General features: G+C 44.7%; 1 protein-coding gene across 4 annotated transcripts in view; it reads right to left on the bottom strand.

The window, feature by feature from the left end:
- Pcsk6 (proprotein convertase subtilisin/kexin type 6) overlaps positions 1 to 22,755 on the bottom strand; it is a 152,603-nt gene that overhangs the window by 18,170 nt on the left and 111,678 nt on the right. For 2 of the 4 annotated variants that reach the window (XM_048790369.1, XM_015493136.2), the window contains 3 exons: positions 9,381 to 9,560; positions 2,988 to 3,090; positions 1,540 to 1,736 (listed from right to left, as the gene is read on the bottom strand). In XM_048790369.1, the coding sequence (XP_048646326.1) occupies positions 1,540 to 1,736; positions 2,988 to 3,090; positions 9,381 to 9,560 (480 nt within the window). Of the gene's footprint in view, positions 1 to 1,539; positions 1,737 to 2,987; positions 3,091 to 9,180; positions 9,220 to 9,380; positions 9,561 to 22,755 lie in introns of all 4 variants that reach the window. The other 2 variants (XM_015493134.2, XM_048790370.1) reach the window with 2 other exon arrangements.

The raw sequence follows: 22,755 nt of genomic DNA on the forward strand, positions 1-22,755 counted from the left end.
TGCAACAGGGACGGAAGCCAATTCCTGGCTGAGTAGAGTTTAATCAGGTGTAAATCTTTATAAACTTCATGGGGCGGGGGAGCCTGGATGCTGCTGACCTTTCTCCCCTAGAGCTTTCACAGGGGTCTTTTTTGAAGACTCAGCATCTATATACAGGGAGATAGGAACCTATGACAAGCCATCATGTCTCCCAGGGAAATTCTGGGTCATTTCAACTCCCACCTTCACTTACATAAGTCACTCATGTTGGCATCTCATAGACACTGCCTTGTGCCACTACTAAGTGCTATGAATCTGGAAGCAGAGGGCTGCTTGCTCCACCTCAGTGCAGCCTCCTTGGAGCCACGGGTGGCATCACATGCACATGGCAGGTGCTCAGCAAGGACTGAAGTGAATGAGGGGATGGCTGATTCTGGCCCTGGGAGGGGGGTAGTATGAGGGAGCCTGAAAACAGGTCTGGCTGGCAGCCCAGGGCAGGTGTTCGCAAAGGCTATGAAATGTGTCTTATGACTGTTTCCCCTCTGAAGAGTGTCTGGTTATTTGGTAGCTTTGTATGTCGTTACAGATTTCCTGGCTTCTTCTCCCCAGGAGTAACAGTGTGGCATGACAGGCTGGATCCTGCACAGTAGGGGCCCAGAGAGGAGCCCTGCAGGAAGGCCTGCTACCAAAACATCCTGAATATCAAAACAGTAACCCCTTTCACTTGTTTGAGCATTATCTCCATCAATTTAACCCAAACCCTCTGCTGTCTCTTTTAGGGTAAGGTACATGATAACACTGCCCATTCTACCCACCTTCTAAACACAGGACACCTGGAGGGGCTGTTCCAAGTTCAAGTCCCACCTGTCATTACTAGCTGTGGGTCTTTTACCATTTCTCGGCTTCAAGATGAGGAAAATACTGCCCACCCTTTAGGGGTGTGTTCACTTCCTGTAAAGAGCCCACACAAAAAAACAGACCCTTCTGAGCCCAATTCTTATCCCCTCAGGTACTTCTTCATCTTCAGAGGACTGTAAACCTTTTGCCTACACCTAAATCCCAATTTCAGTTCAGCAGCTCTATCCAGGAGGTTTTTTTCCCCAGTGTTGATCCTCAATTCCATAAATTCAAGTTGAGGCTCCGGCCCCAGTCCAGGACACCTGTCTCCTCTAAGAAAGAGGAGAAATTATAGCAGAGACAGCAGGGGATCCTCTCCTGGTGTCTGAGAGCTGTGGCCGAGCCACATATCTGCCCGCCCTCAGTAGCGGACACTGACTTGCACACGTTTGAGTTGCATGGTCTGCCGAATTCTTTGCAGCATCACTTTGAACTTCTCCTGCCAGGTGTGTGGGTGATCTGCTGCCAAATGACAGGTCTGAGCACTCTGATTTCATGTAGGTCCCTCCTGCCTTTCCTGTGAAAGGTCCTTGCTGAGAACAACAGAGTACAAGAGGAAGCCAAGGCCAGGGAAGTCCCCACCCCCCCCCCCCGGGAAGGGATGCCAGCCTAGCGACAGGGAGAGGGCTCAGGCCTTCTCATGCCCTCAGACATGCCACTCACTTTCATCAGCATAAAATCCAGCGGGACAGAGGGTCACACAGGTGTTCGTTTCCTGGTGATGATAGAACCCGCGGCGGCAAGACAGGCACTGTGTTAGGTTCCTGCCCAAGCAGGTCTCACACCCCTTGTGGCATCTTCGACAGCGTCTTGCTGCTGTGTCCCCAAAGTAGCGTAAGGGACAGGAGCTCACGCACTTCCTGTGGGAACAGGTACAGGTGAGAGCTCCTGTGAATCAACCTCCCACCCCTGTGTGGCCCCTGCATATGGATGGGGGAAATACTATCCCAGAGCTTGGAGACCCCTGCAGACTCAGCAAGACACTGAGGACATGAGGGCCCTGGGGGGAATATTAAGTCGTAAGGGAGTGTCCTGTCTTGGTGAGTACCCTTGAGAGGTTCCTAAGGACACAGATGGAAGTTTGAGGACTTGGGTAAGAAGTTTTATTTTCTCTTGGAAGCCATCCTGGTGGGAAGTTCTGAGGTACCTGTGGCTTCCCACAGGCACCATGATGTTGGTATTTGACTTTTGGAACTTTTGGTTCTACAAAAATCCTACCAAAGGTGCCCTTGGGAAGTAGGTCTCTTGGGCACTGAATAAAGCTCCAGGACAACTGCCTTTGTGCTGAGTGCACTGGGACCGCCCTGGGACTGGGAACTCCAGACACTGAGGCTTGCACCTCCACCTTGCACAGGGAGCCCCTGCCTGGACTTCATGGGTGTGCACCAGCAGCTTTCAGATACATCTGGCACCCAGGCCTGTTAGGAAACTCCCAGTGTCATCTTGGCCTACCAGGCCTGGCCTGAGCAGCATGTGGCAGGTGCTCAGGAAGGTTTGTGAAACCAAGGAATAAAAAGCATAGCAGCTGCAAGGTTGACAGGGAAATGTGGGAGGGTGGTGATGCCAGCAGTTCAGGTCCTGGCTGCTAGGACCTGCAGGTGTGCACGCTCACCTCAGCAGGGCCAGCGTGAGCCTACACAGCTGGCCATATGCCTGGGGCTCCCACATCAGCTCTGCCAGTTCCTTCCCTCCGGGAGCATTTAGTCCCACAGGCTTTCCAGGGAGCTTTCAGGAAAACCCCACACTAGCCAGAGGCTGCAGCATGCTTTCCCAGAGCCACAGCGTCCCATCTGGCCCTATGTGGCTGACAGTGCCGCCCCTGAGTCACACGTATCTACAATACCCCTAGGACACTTGCATATTCCATATGATCCATTTTTGTTTCACAAATGGATGAAGAAAGCTTTATAAGCATGGTCACAAAAGTGCCACAGTTTCAGATTTCTCTGTAATAAACACGTATTACTCATTTGATTAGAACAGAAAATTATTAACAGTTTTTAAAAGGCAGTTAACTTCAATGTGATTTCTTTGTTGGGGTGTTACACAGCTTGAAATGGGCCACCTTAGCAGAGCTCCAGAATGTGCCGATGGCTGCCCCAATACATTACCTGCTGGTCTTGGCATTCCCCAGGCTGAAATGGACACAGTTCAAGCATTGGTCTGCATTGGGGCCATTACAGCCTTTGTTCCCACACTCTGGATGGCACACACCTTAAAGAAAAAACATTTCCTTTATCCAGAGAGATGCCTTCTCCATCCAATCCAGTCCCCTGCGTCCCCGACAGAGCATGTGGCAGCCTGATGAGGTTGGGAGGATTTCCCTTTAAAGTGGTGGTTCTGTGAGGGCTGGGTGGACAGACAACAAGGCCCCATGGAATATGGTCCCAGCCAGAGCTGGGTCTAGCCAGGGATCTAGTGTCAGAGGGCCCAACACTCTAGACAGCAATACCACGAGAACAAGTAACGCAATCAACCCTGGGAGAGAGCCAAGGTCAGTGAGGAGATGGGGATTGTGAGAGGAAGGAGGATGGAGGAGAGAGAGGCAGGGAACACCTGTATTAAGTTCATTCACTTACACCACAGTCATTATGTTGGGACCAGACAGATCTCTGATTTCCACTGTGAAGGACCCAGCAATGCAATCTAGGGGTGTTTTAGGTGTTAGGAAAGCTGCCACCAAGGGTGCTGAGGCAACATGAATTAGGCAGGAGGAAGAGTACAGAGAGAATTCTGTACATGCTCCAGTGGGAATGAGGATGGATTTCTACGTGTTTGGAGCACCTGGTACAGCTGGTGCTTCAAGAGCCAGGGTGGATAGAGCCAGAGCCTGAGCGTGTCAAACTGGGTGAGTGGGAGCTGGCTGCACATGGGGGTGGGAGTGGGGTGCTGCTGCTGTGGGCTTCTTCCTGCAGACTTCTTTTTGGCCTCCTTGCTTTTTGCCCTCAGTAGTGGGTCACCAATATCTTCCCTTAAGTCCTCTCAGGTCCCTGAATTCTAACCCTGAGCTTGTATGTTGTTGGAAAAGTGACACAAATGTAGGCAAGCTCAAAGATTCCAGCAAACTCCTTGTTCTGGGTCTCTTCCTGGTAAGAGTCAGGGATGAGCTGGCTTTCAACGTCCATCCTTTCAGGCCGGGGGTGGGCATGTTTGTAGGTTTCCTCTCCCTCCTGTTCTGCATAAGTGACAGCCGTGGGAGCCAGTCTGTGCTGGGATTCCAGACTTACCCACCAACCCCATCCCTTCTATGGGGAAACTGCTCGGGGAAACCTCTTGGATAGCTGAGAGGGGACCCAGGGAGGGACTGAGTGAGGCATTATGAGGGCTCCTGAGTCTCTGGAAGGGAAAAAACCTTCTGCAAGGTTTGAGTTGTTGGAAGGGGTGGGGAGTGAGTTCAGAAGCAAAGAAGAGTTAATTTGCTGGCCACCCGCATTTCACGGGAAACGGGAGGGTAAGACAAAAGTCCTCATTCTCAGCGGCTCACAATGGGTCTTTGCTGAGGCATACAAAGCTCTCTTCATTCCTTCTTCAAGAGTCTCCGGCCTTCCCAATGTCAGACGGGGGTTATTTTGCTACCCTCCTGGAGGTTCACCGTTGTTGATATTTCCCAAGTTTTCATTGTGGGTCTCCGCCTGCCTGTGTTCCCACTGCACACTCCTTTCAGAGCCGTGGTCATCTCCAGGACGCTCTGGACTGCTGCCTCTTCTGGTCCTGGCTGGCTAGTCCGGTGTTCTAGATAAGCCTATCATTTCCAAAGTTTATCACTGAACCACACCCTCCCCTCCAGCTCTGGACTATTTTACTATTTTGGAGTTGATTCTCATCTGATTTGGATTTCTGTGCACTGTGTCCAGGGTCAGTTGTGGGGGTAGTCTCAGAATGCTTTGTTCCATCATATCTTTTTTTTTTTTCTTTTTTTACTGGGGATTGAACAGTGCCTCATGTACGCCAAGCAAGTGTTCTAACACTGAGCTACACATCAGTCCTCTAACAAAAAAAAATTTTTTTTTTTAAAATTTTGAGACAGGGTCTTGCTAATTTGCCCAGGCTGTCCTTGAACTTGTGAACCTCCTTCCTCAGCCTTCCAAGAGGCTGAGATTGCAGGAATTCCCTCCTGCAATCTGGGTGTGTGTGTTGGGAAGAGGGGGTGACAGACCAATCTTCTCTTCCTCCAGGCACTGGAGATGGTAGCACCACACAGGCAGGATCTGGTCTAGCCTACTCATTTTCAGTGCTTAGAATGGCATCTGGAGGGCTGGGATTGTGGCTAAGTGGTAGAGCGCTTGCCTTGCATGGGCGGGACCCGTGTTTGATCCTCAGCACCACATAAAAATAAAGGCATTGTGCTGTGTCCATCTATACTTAAAAAAAATAAATACTTTTTAAAAAAAGAATGGCATTTGGCACAGAGCAGGTGCTCAGTAAATATTTGCTGAAAGGCTGAGGGGTTAGAGTATGGATGAAAGAAGATTGGACAGAAACAGAAGTGCCAATGTCCCCACCACCTGTATACACAGGGTTCCAGGATGTTCTGGGAGAGGAACAGCCTGAGGGGAGTGCCTAGACTGGTGTTTATAGCTGCTGGTACATGGGATGTAGATATCACCCCCAGAGTCCCCCTTGGAGCCAGCCTCTCTGTAGTGGAAAGTTTCATGACAATCCAGAGGGGAACCCCTGGCAAGGCAGGGCAGCAGAATTCTGAGACAGCATCAAGGTCTCCAGCAACATCCAGCCCTAGCTGGAAAGGTCAAGAGGAGAAACTGCCCATCCAAGGGCTGAGGATACTTAGATAAATATCTGTAAACAAACCTCCCCACACGGGACTCTCTGTTGGGACTGTTTAAAAAGCCAAATATCCAGATTCATCTCTTCCATGAAACACTGTAAATTAAACCTGGCTGGTCATCTTGTCCCAATCACTCCTTCACTTCTAAGAATGTTCTGGTACAGCCATTACTCATTCTTTGGGTGAGCTTGGGTTCTTTGTGTTGCAATTTATATTTATGCCTGCATTTCCTCTTTCCTTCATTAGTGAAAGTTCCTCCAAGACCCACAGTCTTCCTGGGCCACTTTCTACCACTCCTAGCAGAGGCTCCCAGTAAAAGGCATGCTCGATTAATGTGCAGAACAGGCTTTCTAACAGCTGACCCCACCTGCATACGGAGTTAACTGACATAGGCTAACTAAAAACTCCATCTTAGAAACTTTGTGGAGCAAATCCAGAATTTAAAAAACACACAAATAAAACAAGTGTTAGACAGCAGCTTGGGAGTTCTCGACGGACTTTGTCATTAGTGTGCAGACTGTGCTGGAGGAACAGGCAGATTTAGAAGGTATTGGCACCTATTTTGCCCTTCACCCTATCCCAAAAAGGGCACCCAGGGAAAGTTACCTCTGTTAACACTATCAGACTTGGAGCAGATGCAAAAGTTAAGCTGGTTGGTAAAGACGTGCCAACGAGAATAACAGACGGCTCTCATTCTTGACTACTAGGTGACCTAAGTGAGTTATTTAATGCTCTTGAGCCCCTGGTCTCATCTATACTGAGCCTATGATCCCATTCAATCCCTACATGTACACACCATGCACACTGTGAACCAACTGCTTTGTACCTGTCAGCTGTCCTGGAACCTTGTCTGTTTTCTAGACAAGAGGACATGCTTTCTTGACTCCCCTCATGGTCCTCTGTGGATGGCCACACTGTCCCGAGCTGTCCTCCACCCATTCATCTTCCTTCCAAGAAGCTCAACAATTGCTTCTTTCCTGAAGCCCAGGCTTTCCTCTGTTCCCACAATAGTTCTGTCCTGGCCTCTCTGCCATTCTCTGGTAGGAACCTAAACCCCTCCCTGTGTCTTACCATGTCCTTGCTTGTCTCAGCATCTGCTGGCTCCCTAGGCCACACCACCTGGAATCATATGTGTGCTGGCTACAGGTGAAGACTTCCTAGCACCTCAGACCTACTGAATTCCAGTTCTTGGGGTGGGGCCAGCCCAGAGCCTGTTCTTTAATCAAGTGTCTTGGTGGTGGACTCTATCTCTACTGTGGCCACCAGGTGGCTCTGTCCGGCAGGCTGGTCCTCACTGCAAAGTTGTCCACCCTCAGTACCCCTGATGTCTTTCCTGTGTCTCACTCTGTTCATTGTAGCTGCTCTACTTCTTCCTGCCAGGCCCTCTGGTCCCCAGACCCCCACCACCATGCTGAGTCACTGTCCACACCCTCCCTTACCTTAGGAACTCCAGAATTCACCACTGCCTTAGCCTTCCTCCTGCCTCGGCCTGGAGAATAACTCTGGTTGTTGTTTCTGCCTCCATTCCCAGGGAGCCATGTGGGCTGAGAGTGTCTGGTGGCCACCTGGTCCACTTCATGAGGGCTCCCTTTGCAGGGCAGCTTTTCTGCCTGGCTCTGGCCAGGTCCTGGTCTGGTAAGATGCTCTGAATATGTCTACATGTTTATTAGCTGGAAGCTTGGTCCTCAGTAGGACAGTATTGAGGTGGTGGAACTTTAAGCAGTAGGTCCTAGGACAAGGTCATTAAGGGTGCTGCTCTTGGAAGGGATGAATGCTAACTCCCTGGACCTGTTAGTTTAAGCAAGAGCAAGTTGTTATAAAGTGAGGCCACTCCACACACCTCTCTGCCATCTTGTGATGTAGCCATGAGGCCTTCCCCAGAGGTCAGACTGATGGACCTTCCTAATCTTGGATTTCCAGCCTTCTAAACTGTGAATTAAATGAATTTCTTTCTTCATAAGTACTTGGCTTTGGGTATTTTGTTATAGCAACAGAAGATGGACTAATGCTATATCCAACATCCCCTGTAAGAGTCCTGCTCCCTTTTAGTGGATCATGTTGCCTGCTGCTATTTGGAGGTCCTTGCAGTCCCTAGACTTCCCTCTCCATCCCTTGTTCATATCCTCTATTTCTCATCCCGGGGAAAGTTGGTCCTCTCTGCGGTTGGCTCCTGGTACCACTGCTCTGTCAGATTTCCCCTGCCCTTCTGTCCATAGGGTCCAGATGAAACCTCTGGGTCCAACACCCTCAATGCAATGTTTGCCCATGGTCAGCTCCCCACATTCTGGAAGTTCCATTCCACATCCCCCTTGACTTGCCTTGGACTCTAAATTTGTTGTCCCCCCTCCTTCTCCTTTGTCCCTCACATCACGGCCACCCTCTGGTTCTTATTCCCTCTGTCCTGGTTTCTGGGCCTGCTCTTTCTGCTAGTGCTGGTTCACCCTTCTATTTGCCCCTGAGATCACAGGGAGCCTCTCTGAGAGCCAGGAAAGCATCTCACTCCCATGGAAACCCCTCTATCCATTCAGGCCATGCTCAGTGATGCAGACTGAGAACAGCCTGACAGTTGAGGTTCCAGTGTATGAGGCTGGGAGTCAGCAGCAGATTTTAAGGAAAAAAAAAATCAGTTCTTTATTAATAATTACTGAATCTTGCCACTGTTTATAAATCACAGGGGGAAACAGAGCAGATTAGTCCATACATAATTCAATGCTCTGTTTTAAAGAAATGGTGAAAGAAATTTAAAATGGAATCAACTATAATTTATGCTTGATTTGTATTGGTAGAATTCTCCATTTTGTTATTATTTTTTCAGAGGATATTGGATAATTCAAATCATCCATATTCTGTGATATCACCCATCATTTATCAAATAGCCAGAATATTTAGCTAAGAAAAATATGCCCAACCAGAAACACCTGGTGTCACACAAATCACCATGAGATGGGTGGCTCAAGGGGAAAGGAACCACTTTTGACCTAATATGTTAAAAAACCTGTATCTAGAACAGTATCAGGAGATGTCCAAAGCCCTGTTAGGGGGACTGTGGCTCTTGGCTACCTTGAAAATGAGCTAGTGGCTCAGAGCCAAGGGCCATCTTAGCAAAAGATGGCTAGAGAGAAAGGATCTGCACAGGCATCTTAAGTTCTGTGAGTTTTTAAGGATGCTTCTATAGTATCAGTTTCTACTGATGACTCCCTTCTCTGGGTCTCCAATCCTACCCTCAAGGATGGTGGAATGTCTACCTCCAGCTCCTTTCCTGGTTATGCTCCCAGAACCTAACCTTCTTGAGGCCTTGATAGTACCTGCTTCCTTCCCACATTCTGGCCACTGAAAGTGCGTGGACTTGAGGGCATCAGGAGGCTGAGCCATGTAATGGGGACCTCTGAGGAAATGGAAGTGTCCCTGGGGGCAGCTGGTTAATCACAGGCACATCCTAGTTCTGGTGGGGCATAGAGGGGCTCAGTGTCCCAGCCTGGGAAGGTCAGAGAATACTTACTGGTTTGAAGCATACTTACTGGTCTGTAAAACATTAGGAGAGACTTGGATGGGAGGAGCTGTGTGAGTGCAAATGACTGTCATTATTATGACTTCTGGGCAAGAGAGGACCTACAACCACAACCCTGCCTTTTGCCAGGAATGGCCCCACCTTAGAGAGTTACAGTGGGAAACCAAACTCGAGGAAGCTAGCCATGTCCTCTTGTTTCCAACTCATTACCTGTGTAATCTTCTTCATCCTCGAGCCCCTCAGCCTGGGACAGCCACTTAGCAGCCTTGGGTGGCTCCAGCTGCGGGGTTGAGAGCTCCAGCATCCGTGAGCGGGACTGATGGGAACTGAAGGTATGGTAGGGGTGCTCCGCTGTGCCATATAAAATGAGGCTCCACTCTTTTAACTTCCCTGGAAGGCAACAGACCCACCGAGTTATTTCAGGAAGCTCTTGATACACCTGTGTGCTCCTTTACCTGTGCACAGGCCTCCATCGCTGTGGCCCATGGCTTTCACTGCCTGCTCACCTACTAATCAGGTGTACCTCTACCACCAGGCCACATACTGCTCTCTCTGTATGTCCCCCTGCTGCAAGCCAGCACTCCTGGACTCTTGTGCTATTGAGCTGCCCTATGCTTCTGTCTTTGCTGGTGGCGGGGGTGGGGTGTTGGTAGGGGTAATGGTGTTTTTGAATTATACTCTCCACCCTCCTGGAGAGTGTCTTTGGCTCCTCTGGTCTCACAGCAGATTCTCTTGATGCTGCCTCCCCCACAAATGGCAATAGCAACTTGTCCCCCTTGAGATGTTCAGTGGTAACCTGGGTGTCAGTCTGGCTGGGAGCTTTGTCTCATAACCTCCAATTGTGATCACTAGATTGTATTGAGGGGCCCTTCAACTTGGATCTTCAACTCTAGAGCACAGAAGACTTGGTCTTGTGCTTTCCTCCACAGCCATCCCAGGGCAGTATTAGGGATAGTATTGCCGGTACAAACTCAAAAGTCTACAGAGGTTGAGTGTAGGGGGAACATGCTTGCAAAGAGGAGGATGAATGATACATATGCCAGGCTCTACTGGGGAATTCTCGGTAGACAGGCCTGGGGAGGACAGAAGCTGATGCGAAGGCAGCCAGTCTGTGATGGGAGTGGTGCAGACATTGCTCTGCTTATAGCCTCCATGTGGAAATGGCAGCTCATGTGATGAGGTTGGCTCAGCTATAAAGAGAAGTGGGAAATCTGGCCTGTGATTTCCAGGTAAACTGCTTATGTCATAAAACACATGACAGATGTGTGACATGTACTTGTGGGCAAGCTCAGCTACATGTGGCTGGTTTAGGTCTCCTTTTCTTGTGATAGTGTCCCCTGCATTCGGGCAGGGGATATATGTTAAGAAGGTCCTTACCATCATTCTTACATGAGGGGCCATGGGCCAGAGTGATCTGCCCAAGGACACACTGCTCATGCCAACAGGACTCTGCTGCCTGGGCTCTCAGAGTTTATTTATAACTGAATTAGCTCCAAACAAGATGCTCTCATACCCACCATGAATGACCCTGATGAATCCTCACTGTGACCAGCTATGAACAATGCTTTTGCCAGCTGCTTATCCGTGTCAGCTGGGAACATCTCTAGCTTTCATTTCCTTTTCGGTCATGAGGTTTCTTGCCAATCAGGATGCTTTAGGCAAGAAAATGTATCATGATGATTCTTTGATATGTATTGTGTTTTTACTGTCACTCGCTCTGCTCATCTCAAAGACTCCCATCTCTGCTCCAAATGGCAGGCAGAGAACTGCCTACAGACAGTTTTTGCATCGTGGGCAGCTCTGCCACAATCAACTTTATCTTTTGCTCCAATTCTGGGAATCTCTTAGACTCTTTAAATCCGAATCAGAGGACTCCTGATCATCAACATACCACAGGCCTGTGGGCGCAAACCATATAGTCCTAGGTAGGTGGGCTGAAGCGACAGCCAGAACTGGTCCTATAGCTCACCAGTCCAAGCTCAGTAGACTTTGATCTTGTTACACCATGTGGCATATTAGAAGCACTGTTTTGTTTTAACTGTTGCCCTAGGTGACTGAGGTACCAGATTCCAAAGCTTCCAGCCCCTAAACTGCCAGTTATCATTTAAATAGCCCCCCCAAATCAAGTGTTGGAAACTTAAGCCCCAAATTCATGTTAACAGTAACTTGGAGGTGGGGCCTCTGGGAGGCAATTGAGATTAGCTTATTTCATGAGGATGGGACCCCATGATGATATTTATAGGAGGAAGAAGATATTCCATGATTGTATAAATATGTCAAAATAGACTCTATTGTTAAATATAATTAAAAAGAAATACATAAAAATAAAAAATAAAATAAAAAGATAAAGAAAAATAAGAGAAACTTGAGCCAGCATGCTTGCTCTGTTTCATTATGTGATGTCCTTTGACATGTTATGATGCAGCAAGGTGGCCCTTCCCAGATGTCAGCACATGCTCTTGGACTTCCCAGCCTCTAGAACCAAGAGCTTAATAAATAAACCTCTGTTCATTATAAATTACTTAGTCTTAGATATTTTGTTACAGCAACGGAAAGCAGACTAAGACACTGCCCTGAATCAGAGCCTATACTGCCTGAACCTCTCCTGGCCTGGCCAGCATCAGAGGATGTAGGCAAGGTCCTTCGACTTGAAAAAACATTCTCATGCAGACCATTTCTTAGTACATGATCTTCCAATAGGCGTAGTTCTTTTACATGCATGGTGGCCCATTTCTCTAACATGCTTCCTAACCCGGGTTGCACATTTGATAATGGTAACATAGGAGGTGCCTCATGCAGTTGCAGGCGCAGAAAACAGTCATGGAGATGAGTCTTCATCCATCCTCAAATCCTCAGGATCAAATTAAAGCTGCATTTCAAAACCACAAAGGAATCTGGGCATTTTAACTACTGAGTGATGAACGGTGATTAAGGGGGGAGTGTAACGACACAAGGACAGAGGCCACGGGCTCTGTGGGCTATAATTGGAGTTGAAATTTATTTCAGCCCTGGAGGGTATTTTAAAATACACCCAACAAAGGCCTACTCACTGATATTAGGTTCTTATTTTTAGATCTAGTTTTGGTGAAACAAACAGAAGGGTCTGCTCCACACTCAGGATGCATGGTGTTCCCCATGTGGAGGGAGAGAGGGAGAAGAAAAAATCCCAGCACCAGCAGCAGGGCCACCTCTGGGGAGGGAGCTGGAAACGAGGCTGGGCCCAGAAATGGAAAAGACACTTTGCTTTTAGTATATTCCCTTAGGGACTGATTGTCTGTTTGTTTTTAATATTTATTTTTAATATTTTATTTTAATGTGGTGCTGAGGATCGAACCCAGTGCCTCATGCATGCTAGGTGAGCACTCTACCACTGAGCCACAACCCTAGACTGGACTGATTGTTTTTTAAAGCCATAAGCATGTACTGTATTACCTGTTCACATATATAAACTTAAAAAAAAATTAAACTGCAATGAAAAAAAATCTATCGACAAAGCTGTTGCATAGTTAAAAAAACACTAAAAAGCAGTAGTTGTCAAAGCTTTTATGTTTCTGAATAAGTAACATACAAAGATAGTTCCAAATCCAAAAGTATAAAAGGGAATACAGTGGAATTCTCTCTCCCATCGCCACCCCATGGGTGACCATGGTGACTTACTCCCTGTGCATCCTTCCAGAGGTATTTTTTTTTTCTTACTCAATAGAAATGTGAACATATATCCTGCCCTGTCCTTTTTATTAACACATCTCATAGCACTTTCTGAACCTTGCTTTTCCCATTAACAATGGGAATCATTCCCTTGTTGTACCAGGGACATGTAGCATTGCTTACTTAAATAAATCCCTACTGAGGGGCATTTAGGTTATTTCCAGACTTTTGCAATTATAGACAGTCCTGTCACCTTCTAACCTGTGCTGCAAACTTGGTCATGCAAAGAAGGATTCAATGAGGGAGAGAGATCAAGGGCTCTGGAACAACAGTATCTGAATGCTGTCTCTGCCCTCTGTTCGATGGGTGACCTTGGGCAAGTGACTTCATCTCTGTTCTTCAGTATCTACCTCTAAAGAGTAGGGGTAGTAATAATTCTTCCTTACAGAGTTGTCTGGGACATTAAACAATTAATGATAACAAAGCACATGAAACAGTGACTGGCAACCAAGTGCTGCCTCCTGTGTGTTTGTTAAATAAAATCTGAAGACCAAATCATTTTGTATGTTTGTAAGGGGACCTTCAGGTCACATTCATAGAAGCAAGACCAGGCATTAAAAGGGGCATGCTCTTCCACACTGGAGACCATGGCTGGGATTGCCAACCCAGTAACTCAGAGAAGTTAACTTCATATTTCTCTTACGTGAGAAGTTGAGCATCTTCTCATATAATTAAGAGCTAGACCCCTTCCTGATTTGATAAAATTTGAAGCTCAATTTACCAAAATTATTTGCTGGGAACAAATGATGAGTTTTCAAAAGATGCCTAAAAGTACATTGTAGCCATGCTCATGGCAAGTCTGAGGGGCATGAGAAAGTGTTTTGCTCACATCTGGCTTTTATTTTTGTTCCTTTTACATGCAAGATATTTATCAGAGCTGGGCGTGGTGGAACACACCTGTAATCTCAGTGGCTCAGGAAGCTGAGGCAGGAAGACTGCAATTCAAAGCCAGCTTGAGCAACTTAGCGAAGACCTAAGCAACTTAGCAAGACCCTGTCTCAAAATGAAAAATAAAAAGGGAGGGCTGGGGATATGGCTTAGTGGTTAAAGTGCTCTGGGTTCAATCCCTAATACCACCCCTCCTCCTCCAAAAAAAAAATATATATTTATCAGAGCCTATGAGGGCCACGTAGTTTGCTAACAAGCTGCAGAACTGACTCCCAAGCACTGAAGAAGAGCTGGTTCCCTGAAGGCAGGGGGCTCCAGGCAATGCCTTCACCTACCTGGAAACCCCACCTTTCCTAACAAGAAGGATCTGGAAACATGACCTCAGGTTGTGATTTAGATAATGACAATTTCTCTCTCTCTCTCTCTCTCATACTTAAATACTCTTTTTTCGCTTTCTCTACCAAGGGGAGTCACTATTTTCCCTTGCTTTCCTAGGACATAAAAAGAATCATTCCACATTTATGGCATTGAGTGTACGGCATAAAACATACGGCCTGGGTTTGAAGTATGACTTGAAGTTATTTTCCTCTAGCTATAAAAGGAGACAAATTATTAAATATTGAAACAAATAAAGAAGAAAGTACAAATCATCGATAGCTCCTGCGGCGCACTTTCTTCTGGGCTGTTTTCTCTGCGAGTGCGTTTTCTCCCCTCAGCATTGCATCACATTCATTAGGTTCAGAAGCTGTCCTACTTATTTACTTGCTCATTGTTTTGGGGCAAAATGTCTTTTTTTAGCTGGTGCATTAGCTTCAGTATGTGGCAAATTTCTGGCACATAGTAGGTGCTGAATGTTTTCTAAATGAATGAATTAATATTTTAAAATATTAATTTTTGGAGAAAGGAAAACATTTTGCCATATAAATGTAACTGTTTCCCCCCCTGCCCCGCCCCCTCTCTTTCTGGTACTGGGGATTTTAACCCAGAGGCATTAAAACTACATCCAGTCTCCTCATGCCCCCTTTTTGAGACAGGATTTCCAAGAATGTAACCATTTCATTAACCAATCTCTTATCATGGATCATACCAGAACATTTGTTCCACTTTTCCTACTTCTTTTAAGAAAATATACACACTTGCCAGAAATATCAGTTTGGACTACTTTCTCGGGATCGAGTCCGACAAGTAGAACAACGGATTCAGAGAAGAAGATACAGTTGGGCTCTTAACATGTAATGCCAAATGGCTATCTCACAAGCATTTGTCATCACTGGATCCTTGATTCCAAAGCACACAGGCCATCTAGGGGAATCGGTTCCTTTACAAGAATCACGTCTCCACATGGTCAACCCCAGCCCCAGCTGCAGCCCTAGCTTGACTGAGTCAGTAGGGTCAGTCACCAAGGACTGAGCAGAGCAGATCAAAGCAGAGGTGCACAGGAAGGAGCTGATATGAAGCTCTGGTCTTCAGGGGGTCCCTGTCCTCATAAAAAAATCAACACTGTCCCTCACCTCTGGCATCCTGCGCACAGGCACCAGAATGAGGTTCCCCAGGCCAGCTCCCTCCACCCTTGGTCACTCCCGAGGCTAGATTCTAGCTGAGAAAGAAGATGAGACTTGTGGATATAGAAGTTTTTTTTATTATTATTAATTTCTTCTTTTTAGTCATATACAAGGAAGAGGAGAAGGCAGACCACATCCAGGGCCACCCCAGGCCCCACCAGAGTCCATGATTAACAGAAATGCCACCCAGAGGCAGAAGGATTGCACAGTGTTGGCCTTGCTTTGGACAAAACATTCAAGAAGAATGTATTGCCGTTCAAGATGTGCGGCAAGCCTGGTCAAGTTTACTGTGACAAAAACTCGACTAGTATTGTGAATTCTTTACTTTGTAGGAGGGGTTCTTAAAAGATGTCCAAATCCAAATTATTTCACTTTTTTTTTTTTTTGGCCATGAGATTCCTGAGACTGTAGAAGAAAGAACTGCAAATCCACCTGCTTAAACCCCAGGGGCCAGCACTGTAGCACTTGGCCCCCACATGTCAACAGTGAAGCCCAGGCGACTGTAATTGTGAGAGGCAGAGGATAATCCGCAGCTAATGCCATGTGAGGCTGCCAATAAAGGGCTTTATCGTCATTCACTATCTTCACTGCAGCATGTCCCCTCAATGAATTAAATTCCTAATGAACAAACAGGATTATTCCTATTATTCAAGAAAGAACCAGAATTAAGGAAAGTCTAAGGTTGAGTTTGCCAATAGGAAAGAGCCAGCAGTAATCAAGCTTTTCTCTGCCTAGCATTTTGAATTAAGAATTAAAGGTCCTTGAGAGGGGAAGTTACAACTGGAGACAAAGAGGGTAGGGGTGGGGGAAAGGTCTGGCTGGATTAAAGACTATGAGCTAATACTTTGAATTCCTAGGTTTTCCTAGCCGTAAGAGAAGTTATTAACAATAAAGAATTTATCAGTTCTCCACCTGCACCACCATACCATGCAGGAAGACTTTATCTGAAGCAGTAAATGAAGAAAGGCCTAGAAAAATCAAGTAAATATGTTCCAGTCTAACGCTCTGGTGGAAGGATTTTCCTTCTGAGTACAGGGAACCAGTCACCTGAGGGCTATATTCAAGCCACAAAGTTTAAGGTAGAATTTTGGGCATAAGAAATGAAGAAGGTTCCCTTCCATCTATTTATAAAGTACATGTAAGAATACTTTAAAAGGGTGAATTTTATGGTATGTGAGTTATATCTCAATAAAGCTGTTATTAAAAGTACTGTGTGTATATTATACACACAGAGAAATGCCAGCATTTACTCAATAAACTTAACCCATAATTAAAAGTGCATTTTAAGTCCACATTATGGATAAGGATAAAGGGAATCTAGGAAATGACTTGGAAAGGAGGATAAGGAAGAGTGTGTACCCCACCCTCCGCCCCACACACACCCTTAGAGACAGAAGAAAGGAGACACAGAAGTGTCTTCCCTGTGTTCCTGTAGCCATAAAACCCCAGATAGATGGTATTTCAAATGCCAGAAAAGGAATTCCAGAATGTTAAGCTCCTGTTTTTATTTGGGTAAGGTACAGAAACAAAGACAGTGGTTTCCTCTTATCTGTGGGGGTATGTTCCAAGATCTCCAGCAGATGCCTGAAACCACACATAGCACTGAACCTCTAAATACTATGATTTTCCTGTACATGCACAACATACATTCAATGCCTTTTCCATCTTAACTAATCACTTCTCCCTCACTGTGGCTATAGCTTCTGCAGTTTGAGGTCTGACTGCAAAACTAGTATGAACTTATTTATCCTTTTCATAATATCACAGATACAAAATTTGTTCTTATTGTGAATCATGGCAACCTCAGCATACACTTTTTCTTTTTTTCCTTAGTAAATTGAGAACTTTCACCTTTATACTTAAAAAAAAAAAGCACTTACTGGTTTCTCTTTGGCAAATACAAATTGCTAGCATTATTATTCTTACACTTTAGGGCCATTATTAAGTAAAATAAAAGTTACTTGATCACAAGCACTGTGATAGCAAGATACTTGATCTGGTAACCTAAATAGCTAATATTTGTAGTGGATATACTGGGGAAAGAGATAATTCATATTCTGAGCTGGATGAGTAGGACAACATGAGACTTCATTATCCTACAGAAACAGCATGCAATGTAAAGTTAAATTGTTTATTTATGGAATTTTTCTTTTAATTTTTCCAGGCCACAGGTAACTAAAACCATAGAAATCAAAACTGTGGAAAAGTGGGGAACTATTATATTCATATAGTGAAAAACAGTACAGTGAACAGTGCACAGCATAGCACTTTTCCTAATAGCATCTACAAGGTTAGGGAACACAGGAATACCATTTTTAAATATTTTTCTGTTTTTTTCAAAGTAATATGTTAATAGTTTGAAAAGTCAAACAATGGTCCAAGGTTTATAACAGAGGATGTAACCCAGTTCTTTGCTTCAGTCCTTTCTACTTCTTGGAATCCTGCTACCCCCACCACATACAGCCTCTTTTACATTTTAATCCAGTTTTTCTAGCATTTACCACCCCATTAAAAATGTTCATGTGAGGGCTGGGGATATAGCTCAGTTGGTAGAGTGCTTGCCTAGCATGCACAAGGCCCTGGGTTCAATCCTCAGTACCACAGGAAAAAAAAAATCAGTCTCTTAATTTGAGACATCATTTGATGACTTCTTAGCCAGCAAGCAGAGAATCCAGTTCTCTTAAGCCATCCCACACATACATCTCCCCCATTCTTCCTCCAATACATAATTTCTTACTGGGTCAATATTTAGCATCTTCTCCTACTTTTGATTCATTTTCTGGGGGGTTTATCAAGTTTATTTTATAACTTATCTACTGAATTATTATTATTATTGTTTGAGATGAGGTCTCACTGTGTTACCCAGGCTGGTCTCTAACTCCTGGGCTCAAGTGATCTTCCTGCCTCAGCCTCCCCACAAGCTAGGATTACAGGTGGATGCCACCAGGCCTGGCTTGAACTTTTAATTTTTGCCTCCTATTTAAATATTTTAAGGCATTTTTTTTTTTTGGTTCTCCTGATGTTCATTTAAAAAATGCTGCAGCCTGTTCCTGTTTCTACAAAGTATTTTCTCTTCCCAGAGGATGACAGAGTTGTTGGAAGTTTCCTTTTGCTGTCTGAATTGCTCCTTTCCCTCCAAGTTTATTCTCTGTGAGAGTTTGTCTACTTTAATGCTGAGTAATTTCCTCCAATGTCTGGGGATTCTTGGGCATTCTTTCACATTTAGTAGGGAGGCACTAAAAAGCTAACTGGAAGTTCCTTTGTTCCTGGAAAATGAAAATGTGCTTTTTGTTTGTTTATTCATTTTGTATACAGCCAACTTGCTAGCTTATATGAGAAAGGAAATGTTATAGTATACCAGTTGGCTCTGAGGTAAATAACATCTGCGTGGTAAACGTAAACATTTTCCATTGAAAGCAATGTAGGTCACATGAAAACTTAATATCTTTAAAATGCTAAAAAAATAAAATACTACTAAGCCCCAAATTTACACCCAGTGAAAATACCATTCAAATAAGGGTTGAAACAAAGATGTTTTAAAATAAATCTAAGCTGAGCAAATTCATTACCACTAACCAGCATGATGAGAAATTCTTTAAACTGAGGCAAAAATGACCAGATGATAATCTGGATCTATAGGGAATAAGAAAGAGTATTGAGAATGGCAAATGTATAGGTAAACATTGAAGAGTAGCTTTTTTATTTCTTCATTTATTTAAAAGATTGCTTCAACAACATCCCTGTAATAGGAAAGTTTATAATGTACCCAGAGGTAGAATAGATACCAGAGCACAAATGAGGGAGGAGTGGGGGATGGAATCACAGGGCCACCAGGTTCTATCGTTTGTGAAGTGTGAAACTGTCCAGTCCCACTGAGGATTGAACCTAGGGGGTGCTCTACCACTGAGCCACAGCCACAGCCTCTTTTAAAATTTTGAGACAGGGTTTCATTAAGTTGCTGCGACTGGCCTCAAGCTTGTGATCCTTCTGCTTCAGCCTCCTGAGTCACTGGGATTACAGGTGTGTGCCATCGCACCTGGCCCTTCAATCTTAATTTTAAGGAAACTGCAAAAATTTCAGGGTGCATATTGTAATCCAGAGCGCAACCGCTCAAAGGAAGGCTGACAAGCTAACAGAGGAAATAAGATGGAATACTGAAAAGTACTTGACTAAACAAAAGTAGGGCAGGAAAAACAGAAATAGAGTATCTTACTTTTTAAACAGTGTTGGATTTAGTTTGATGATACTGGACTTTGAACTTTCGGATTTGTGTTCTTGAGTTGGCAGAAAAATTTCCATTCTTGTTATATGCTTTGGGATTTGATATCAAGGATATATTGGCTTTATCAAAGTATTTGGGGGCTCTTTCCCTCTTTTCTTACCATCTAAAATAGTTTATGGAATATTGACATCACTTCTTCCATTTCAATGTTTAGTAGACATGCCAGTGAATCTATCTGGCCGTGAGTTTTCTTTTAAATTATAGAATCAATTTCATTTTAAATTTTTATTTTGATTTTTATTTCAACTTGTTTCAATTTTGCTAAATTGTATTTTTTCTTGAAATTTGTTCATTTCACTTAGGAGGTCATTTTCGGTCATAAAATTACTTATAATATCCAATTAATAATTTTAAAGCTTATGAGATCTATAATCATGTTCTCCTCATTTCATTCCTGAAATTATATAGTATTCTTAGTTTTTCCTTAATTGGTCTTCTTAGAGTCTTATCAATTTCTCCAAAGAACCAATTTGTGGCTTTGTTGATTTTGTGTACTTATGTTTATTTTCTATTTCATTAATTTTTGCTATTTTAAAAATCTTTCTGTGTTCTTTGAATTTATGTAGTTGGTCTTTTTCTATCATCTTAAGTTGGATATTTAGCATTATACTTAAATTAGAAATCAAAATCAGAAAGGTAACTGTGTCACCTGATTTTAGAATATCACAATGGACAATTTAGATTTAATGGACCTAATGGAAATTGTACCCAAGAACACATTGGCTTTTTTTTTTTTTTTTCAGTACTAGGGATTGAACCCATGAACATTCAGAGCAACATCCCCAGTCCTTTTAAAATTTTATTTTGTTTTGAGACAGGGTTCTGCTAAGTTGCTCAGGCTAGTCTTGAACTTGTGATTCTCTTGCCTCAGCCTACTGAGTAGGTAAGATTACAGTCATGTGCCACTATGCCCAGATACTCACTCACACTCCATTTTTTTTCTTTTACTTTTCTTTTTCTTTTTTTTGGCGGGGGGAACAGGGATTGAATCCTGGGGCACTTAACCACTGAGGCATCCCCAGCCCTTTTTTGTATTTTATTTAGAGACAGGGTTGCTTATGGCCTTGTTAATTTGCTGAGCTGGCTTTGAACTCATGATCCTCCTGCCTCTGCCTCTAAGTCAATAGGATTAAGGTATATGCTCAGCTGTGCCCAGCCACACTAGCTTTTCAAGCAAAAATGCGATGTTCAAATTTTCTATTCTTATGGATCTTTGCTATTTTATCTACCAAATATATTTGAGGCACACTATATAACCTTGTTGTGTGTGTTTATCCTTTCTTTGTAGTTTTAACAAGTTTTTGCTTTATATATTTTAAGGCTCTGTTATGAATTACATATAAGATTAGAAGTGGAACTTACGGAATCGAACCAAACCTTTTATCAATATGCAGGGATCCTCTACATACTGATACATGGAGCTACACACATGGCTCTTTTTAACCATAACATTTCTATTTGTCTGATGTTACTATAACTATTTTCTTACATATAGTTATAATAGTAAGTTCCAGCAGGAAGCAGACAGCATAATTGAAGTAGAATAATCCAAGGATCTTTCAATAAATGGATTATTTACAAGGTGTGAGCTAAGCCAAAGGAAGCTACAAAGGATGATGTGGTCCCTGGGGCTAGTGTTTCGCAAACAAGCGGGAATGGCGGGAGCCTTGAGGGATGCTGGCTGCTGGAGCACTGGGAGAATAACTAATAAATTACAGCTCCATCCTCCATCCACTTTCCTGCTGGAAGGTCCCCCTTGCTAAACTCAACCACAAATAAGGGGCAAGGTCAGCTCCCCAGAGTGGAGAACACATCTGCCGGGTAAATGGAATATGTCTGGCACAACAACAAACACATTTAAAATAATATGACAATCTTGGTGTTTTAAGCGGAGCGATCACTCTTCTTTGTTGAAACAACTGCTGTTGTTGTTTGGGCCTTTCAGTGCTGGGGACTGAACCCAGGGCCTTCTGCATGCCAGGCAAACACTCCACCACTGATACCCCCATACACTCATGACCCCTATTGCTGGCCTTCTAACAGCCTGTTTTCTGTGTTTCAGTTCTGCCTTTTCTGTTTCTTTCTCTTCCTTGGGTGCCTTTGAAGGCCCAGTGTCATTAAAAGTCTGTTAAGAGACTCTGCACCTGAGGTGGGCCCCACACACTTGCAAATGCCCCAAAGTGAGAGCTGGCCCCAATATTCCAGGTACTTCTTTGGCTCTTTGGTTATCAACATTTCTACTATTATTCAAAATTCTTTTTGGTGGTAGGCAGGTTTCAAGTTTCTTGATCTTTTGAATTGTTCACAATATCTTTTAACATTGTAATTTTTTTGTTTGGGGTAATTTTTTGAAATTTAGGAAAAAATGTTTAAATTACCTTTTACTTAAAAAAAAATTCCAAAAAGAATAATAAGAAAATCAAGGACTATGTAAGGAAGATGGCGGCGAGGGGAGTGCATTGCCCCCGTGTGCCGCGTCACTGTGTGGGAGTATGACAAGTCAGGACGGCTAAAGGCTATCTTGTTAGGAATTTCCAGCAATAGTGGGGTGCTCCGGAACCTGGTGGAAGGATTTCCATCGCACGAGGATCGGCTATGGGGACTCAAACGCGAGAGATTTGTCGCACGGAGGGTAACACTGCTTATTCAGCAAATCGCCCCGCGGCTAGAGTCTGCAGCGTGCGCTGGGAAACGAGGAGATAGCGACGCAGGGATACAGCGCTGCAGTTTCTGCCAGCCGTGCAAGCACCGTACTCAGTGCTGAATTCTGGGTTCGAGACGGGGGAAGGAAGTGGTCCATTTCGGTTCTCAACCCCAGTCAGACCACAGAGGAGGCCAGCGGCCACCATCTTGGAGAGCTGACGTCACCATCCCTGTTTTTGACTGACCGCAGCTCATTCAGCCATAGAACAGGTAATTTCAGGCTGCCATTCGCCTGTGGCTTGCAGACAGATTACTCAGGCTCAGTGCCTGAGTGCTTCTTGGAGCCTGCTCTTATCAGAGCACACACCGAGCACGGAGCGGCCGAGTTCCGGCTCCCGGAACTGCCCTGGCCCAGGGCTAAGGAGCCCGCGGAAACTGCTTCTCGGTCCAGGTCCTGCTGAGGGCCGGTCAGGACTCACCCATTGCTTTGGTTACCCGGCAA

This window comes from Marmota marmota, unplaced genomic scaffold (assembly GCF_001458135.2).
Source record: "Marmota marmota marmota unplaced genomic scaffold, marMar, whole genome shotgun sequence".
Taxonomy (NCBI): Eukaryota; Metazoa; Chordata; class Mammalia; order Rodentia; family Sciuridae; genus Marmota; species Marmota marmota.